At 40.7% G+C, this 6,797-nt stretch overlaps 1 protein-coding gene across 1 annotated transcript in view; it reads right to left on the bottom strand.

Moving 5' to 3' along the window:
- The window catches only part of LOC107711876 (P2X purinoceptor 4-like), an 11,096-nt gene that overhangs the window by 1,409 nt on the left and 2,890 nt on the right, over positions 1 to 6,797 (bottom strand). Inside the window, exons 6-12 of the mRNA XM_016516952.1 lie at positions 5,923 to 6,003; positions 5,582 to 5,723; positions 2,922 to 3,058; positions 2,763 to 2,853; positions 2,380 to 2,445; positions 2,197 to 2,301; positions 1,935 to 2,042 (exon numbers count right to left, since the gene is read on the bottom strand). Coding sequence (XP_016372438.1) covers positions 1,935 to 2,042; positions 2,197 to 2,301; positions 2,380 to 2,445; positions 2,763 to 2,853; positions 2,922 to 3,058; positions 5,582 to 5,723; positions 5,923 to 6,003 — 730 coding nt within the window. The remainder of the gene's footprint in view (positions 1 to 1,934; positions 2,043 to 2,196; positions 2,302 to 2,379; positions 2,446 to 2,762; positions 2,854 to 2,921; positions 3,059 to 5,581; positions 5,724 to 5,922; positions 6,004 to 6,797) is intronic.

Below are 6,797 nucleotides of genomic sequence, written 5' to 3' on the forward strand. Positions count from 1 at the left end.
ATATAAAAGCACACAGTCAGCAGCAGGAATATAGCCTGCTGTCACTTTAAGAGCCGCATGGATCCAATTTACTGTTACGCATGTATTTTCCTTCTCAACTGTTTACGTGCATATAATACATAACCGACAAGGGTTTATGTGAATAATCACCAAGCGTCGCTTTTTGCTTTTAAAAACATGAATAAATCTAATAAACTTTAATAAATATGCCAGAATTGGCATAATGCAGGGTACAAAAGGCTCCAAAACTAACAAAATGTGAAGAATGTTGTCAAAAGTTAAGCGTTTTTACCAAAATCCTCACATCTCTGGAACACTAGGTGGCGTTCAAACTTTGTTCAAACTTCTCAGGTACCTCCGGGACATGCCATCGATGATGCCTACCAATTTTTTTGCTTATATGTCAAATGGTTCAAAAGATATGGCAATTTATGACATTTTTCAAAATGGCGGGCAGGTTCGTCTGATCCTGGCAAAATAGATTATGATTTTCTGACTAATTCTGTTCAAAAGTTATTAATAAAAATAGCAATTTTTCATATCTCATGATCCATAGGTGGCGCTGTTCCCAAATGTGGCATGGACCCTCAGATCATGGTGCTGATGAAGCCTACCTAGTTTTGTTTCAATTGATCAAAGTTTGGCCGAGATACAGCCTCTGAAGCAGTTTTGGGTCAACATCGTTAAGTTCACAACATCAAAACTTTTGAACAAAGATGAATATCAAAATTCTGTTGTCATTTCTGTGCGGCTTAGTCCAAAGATCATCTCTGACCATTTTCAGAAGAATTGGACAAAATTTTACGGAGTAGTGAAAAAACGGAATTTTGTACTTTTCAAAATGGCCACTACTGTAATGGGTGGAGTCTTAATGTAAGCTATTGAATGTGATTAGCATGAAGAGCGTAATCAGATTAACTAAATTTCATTTTTCTAGAACAAAGGGTTCAAAAGTTACAAGCATTTGAAAAGTGAATTTTTGAACTGCTGGTGGTGCTATAGATTTGGTCCTAGAGACCCCAAAGTTGGTCAGATCACTATTAATGACCATCACTTCAAGTGTGCAAAATTTCATAATTTTCCTACGTTCCCTTCATAGGGCTTCCATAGACTTTCATTGGGGAGGAATACTAATAAAGGCAACATACAAACACAAGAGGGGCTACAGCACCTTCGGGACTTGGCCCCTAAATATCATGTTGCTTTTCACCAAAAACAATCAGAGTACTTGGGAAATGATCAGTGAGCCACATGGCGTGTTCGCTGACACTTTTGGTTGCTTTATTAGTGTTAAAGTGAGTCAGGATGTACTGCCATTGTATTGAATTCATTGTGTTCTGCAGAAGAAAGGAAGCCTTACAGGCTTGGAGCGACATGAAGATGAGTAAATGATGACAGAACTTTCTTTTTGGGTAAACTAATCCTTTAATTCAGTTTTATAAAATGCAAAAATGCCCTTCTTTGATGGGGCAGTCTTGGCTTAATGGTTAGAGAGTTGGACTTGTAACCCGAAGGTTGCAGGTTCGAGTCTCAGGTCTGGCAGTAAAATGCCTGTGTATTGCTCTTCTTTGCCCTTCTTTGATGGGGCAGTCTTGGCTTAATGGTTAGAGAGTTGGACTTGTAACCCGAAGGTTGCAGGTTCGAGTCTCAGGTCTGGCAGGAATTGTTGGTGGGGGGAGGGAATGTACAGCGATCTCTTCCACCTTCAATACCACGACTGAGGTGAGACCCTTGAGCAAGGAACCGAACCCCCAACTGCTCCCTGGGCGCCTCAGCAATATGGCTGCCCACTGCTCCGGGTGTGTGTTCACTACTGTGTGTGTGCACTTGGATGGGAGCACGAATTCCGAGTATGGGTCGTCACTTCACTTTTTAATGTTTAATAACAAGTATTAATTTGGCAAATATGTGACAATTTAATATGAGAAACTTACTTTGGGCTGGTGTAAGGAAAGGGGTTTTGTCTCCTGTAGTCTTTTCTTTCTGGATTTTTTCACCACCCTTAACTTGTCCTCATCCACAAATGACACACAAAGGAAGCACTGCAACAAACACATTACTACATGCTAGATTCATGTATACAGAATCTTGGTTTAAGCTGTATTTAGCCTGTGTAAAGCATTAACGGTGTTAAAAAACTCCCACACAACAAACTGAAGTGCTATCCACTATGTCATGTTTATAAGGTGTGTTCACCTCTTCTCTGTCCTGTATGGCCTCAAACTTCCTCTCAGTGTAGCTCTGTTTTGCCTCTTTGAAGTAACAGCCAGTTCCAATAAGCCAGTCCAGGAATACTGTTGTCTTAAGACAAACTCAATGGTAAACATTTCATTACTTCATACACTTTTCCGACTTGCTGAGGGCTTAAGGGTTACTTACAAGAGCGTAATACGAGAGCGTAGATCCAATGTAGATGATTAGCTGAATGATGCTGAACTTTCCAGCCTGTGAAGAATATAGAGAACTTTTTGTGTGTCTTATATGCTAGGGTGATCATACGTGCCATTTTCCCAGGACGCGTCCTGGCCAGGATTTCTATATTGCTTTGATTCAAAGTACCTCGACAGCGTTTCGAAAACACAAGGAACCGATGTCATACACCGATCGGTCTGCACACGCAAACAAAGCCAAACCCTAGATATTTTAGGCAATATAGAAATCCTGGCCAGGACGCGTCCTGGGAAAATGGCACGTATGGTCACCCTATTATATGCTAAAGCTAACATGCAAAGTAATGACAATATAGAATAATATGGTCTCACCTTTCCAAACACCATCACATCAAACCTAATCCCATACATTTTAAAGAGCGTTCTCTGCTCCACACCATTCACTGTAGAGTATCTTGCAAACCTACAAAAAAAAATAAAAAATCAGTATCACAGTTCACATATTTTCAATATGATTTAAGTGGTTCACACCTGAAATTGAGCCCAGGGTACAAGGTTCGGTTGCTTTCTTTTTCGTCTAAGCGACGAAATGAGTATTTGGGCAGACAGCTGTGAAAGATGTGGTTCAGGTCACAGTCCCAGTTAATCTGGATCCCAATCACACCACCCTGTGGAGCAGATACAAAAATCCATTAAACTGATCAAAAATGACAGTAAAGACATTCATAATATTACAAAAGATTCTGTATTTCAAATAAATGAAAGAGCGTTGGCCCTCTTGGAGAGCACAGCCTTTTATGACAGCAGCCTTGTGCGATGGTCGCCCGGCATTCCGTGCCTGGGCAGACATGGAGAAAAGTTACCTGATGACCTGCCTGGATCTGCCTGGTGCTCGGAGCAGTTCACCTGTCTCTTAAGTGTTTCTACACTTAGGTCAGTCACAAGCATGTTCTCGTTCACAGGGACAACATGGTGGCCGTGGCATTCATAAATTGCCAAGGCGGTTCCCTTCTCACCCTGTTCTCATGCTCACAACGAGCCTGTAGACGTGGGCAGACCAGCACCTCCTGTCTGTTGAGCTGTCTGTCTCCATGGCCATCTCACTCGCGGGGCAGACATACGTCGAGGCACTAGACGTCTCTACGCTCATAGGTGAAGAGCCTTCGAAAATTGTTGCACCTTGAAAGGCCAAGACCCTGTCAACTGCACATTTTCAGTAGTCTCGTCTTTTCGACAAGAGTGTTCGGATTACCAAGCCCAAGTGTATGTAGCTGTCATATCAGCGTTCATTCTGACATTGATAGGTTGTCAGTGGGGAGGAATGATTTAGTAATTCGATTTCTATGCTGAACCCCCCTCGCCCGTACATTACCCCCACTCAGGACTTCGCTTTGGTCAAAAAAAAAAAAAAAATAAATGTCCTCTCCCTTAAGCCAGTGCTATTGCTTGTGCTTGCTCCTGTTAAGCAAGTGGATGATATTTACTAGCTGTAGTTATATATTATATGCCGTCTCCACTTATGCCGAACGCCCTTCGCAGTAACACAGCGTAAAGTTACACGTTCCCCAAACTTTGAAAGACCCTCTCGAAAGGGAACGTCTCCCGTTACTCACATAACCTCGGATCCCTAAGAAGGGAACGAGACGTTGCTTTCATGCCATGTTACGTAAGACTGGAATACACTCCATGACTTTTAAAATCTGAACAGATTTTTAAAACACTAGGCATCATACACTTACCGACTTTGTAACATACATTACACGACTGGGGATCACACACTACTAGACTTTCAAGTTGTTTTGATCACAACAAATTCACACAGAAACATGTGCCTTGTTGCTAGGAGACGTGTGACAAATGAAAACAACATGTGTTCTCAAATCGACTGAAAATATCAAACATGTTTGATATCCTCCGACTGGATGGAATCAAAGTCTGAAGCGAAAAAAATCCGTGACCATTATCAAAAAAGTCTGTGACCATTATCAAAGTTCCTTTAAGGCAAGTCATGTCACTCAGCAGCCATCTTTGAAACGCCTCTCGGGCATGCATCTCTTTGAATGGAGAAACATCAAATTCTCCAAAACGGTTCACCAAATTTAAGATTAAATTTCATATTTGAAATCACCAATGAAATCTGACAACAACTGTCTCATAAATGTTGTTTCTTTTGCTCAAATAGCGTTAAAAAAAGCTTATTTTTCAGGCTAGGCCAGCCAGTGCGCATGCGCAGTCCTAGGGGCACATCTCCAGAATGCTGACTGTTTCTATAGCAATCGGGACTTCTAACAGCTGCAGTGACGCACTGACTTTACTGATTAGTGATTGGCTCTTTTACTCAGAAGGCGGGGCTTCGTTCGATAGAGCAGCCATATTGAGCATTGCATAAAAATGCAACGCTCAATATGGCCGCTCTATCGAATCGAACCCCATTCAAAACTATACGAGTGACTTGTCTTGGGGTATTCTATAGTCTTTGCCATCATACACTACGTGATTTTCTATGGAATCTGTCAACTCAAATCTGCAGACTGACACTGTATTCCAGTGTATTCCAGGCTTTATGCTCAGGTCTTTCATAAGCTCTCTTATTCAGTCAAAAGATTCTGATGAAATACCGCTCAGTGCCGCTTATATAGGGCTCTTTCCAGTGCCATTTTCGCACGCTTGAGTACCATTGGCCATTGCTATGCAATGGCGTTAAGCGAATAAGGCTTCAGCATTTGAGGAGAAAGGTGTTTTTTTGTTTTTTTACATTTTAATAATATTTTATTAGTTGTTTTACTGAATTTTTGATCAAATTATGTCTTTGTGACCATAAAAGTCTTTCAAAAACATGTGAAATGTTATACCTCCACTGCCATCTCTGAAAAGTTCTCCTTGGCCTCACTCACAATATCTCCCAAACGGAAAATGGGGCAGTATGGATTTTTGTAGCGGTTATAAATGCAACCTTTAAGGTCAGTGTCTTTCATTCCAGGCAGGATGTTTCTTCTAAGAGAAAAACATAAATGGATGACTATATTATCCGTTTTTGAACACTAAATATTATCCGGAGCTTCCTTCTGGCTAACATTTAAAGTAAATGTCAATGTTACTGCTAACAATTAACACATACATTAAGTACAGTATGTTAAAAAAATTTCAAAAGGTAGTATTTGTCCTAGTGTGCTTGGAAAGAAATGTTATACCTCCACTGCCATCTCTGAAAAGTTCTCCTTGGCCTCACTCACAATATCTCCCAAACGGAAAATGGGGCAGTATGGATTTTTGTAGCGGTTATAAATGCAACCTTTAAGGTCAGTGTCTTTCATTCCAGGCAGGATGTTTCTTCTAAGAGAAAAACATAAATGGATGACTATATTATCCGTTTTTGAACACTAAATATTATCCGGAGCTTCCTTCTGGCTAACATTTAAAGTAAATGTCAATGTTACTGCTAACAATTAACACATACATTAAGTACAGTATGTTAGTGCACTAACATTTGTACTGTATAAGAGCATATGCAACTTTAAAACTTGCATACTACCTTATGTAATTAAATGCTGGAAATCTGATGTTATTCTTGATCATCACAGTGAAATTTTCTGCAGATGCCAAAAGAGCAGGTCTAGGGAAACAGAAATGAAAGCCTGACATAAGAAAACTTCCGTACACAGAATCTCAGTTTATATAAAACTGCAACTTCCTCAGACAGATTCCTCAAATTTCTCTTTGGTGGCACTGGTAGCTCTGAACTGCAGTGTCAACTGTTTTTTTATTAATTCTGCAGCATAGTTGCCCACGAGTTGTTTTCTATTGCCAAATAGCTTTGCTGTCACAGTAAGTTTGAATCTTAATCAACAAACAGTATGTAGGACAAAGAGTCAATCAAGAGTCAATTATAGAATATTTCAACATCATTTAGATAGGGATGCATGATATTATCGGACCGATATCGGAATCGGCCGATAATGGCTTTAAATGTAAATATCGGCATCAGCCCGATATGAATGATGCCGATATGTCTTGCCAATAAGAGGAATACATTAACTCACATGTGCTCAGGGTGTGTAGCGATTAGATCAAGTCAGCAGTGTGGCTCATTCTTGAAGCAAAGTTTTGCCTGAATAGTGATTGGATTCACTGTAGGGCTGCACGATAAATATCGCACGATATTTATAATGCGCAGCTCGTCAGTAAAGCCGGTTCTGTAATCAGCGGTAAATCTCTACACGTGCGTGCTTTCACGTGGAGCAGCATTAACTACACAGAGCCGTTGTTCACAGACAAGCTGCGCAAAACCACGATCATATTTTGCGCATGTTTTGCGCAGCTTGTCTGTGAACAACGGCTCTGTGTAGTTAATGCTGCTCCACGTGAAAGCACGCACGTGTAGAGATTTACCGCTGATTACAGAACCGG

This window comes from Sinocyclocheilus rhinocerous, unplaced genomic scaffold (genome assembly GCF_001515625.1).
Source record: "Sinocyclocheilus rhinocerous isolate Xijiao unplaced genomic scaffold, SAMN03320098_v1.1 scaffold988, whole genome shotgun sequence".
Lineage (NCBI taxonomy): Eukaryota > Metazoa > Chordata > Actinopteri > Cypriniformes > Cyprinidae > Sinocyclocheilus > Sinocyclocheilus rhinocerous.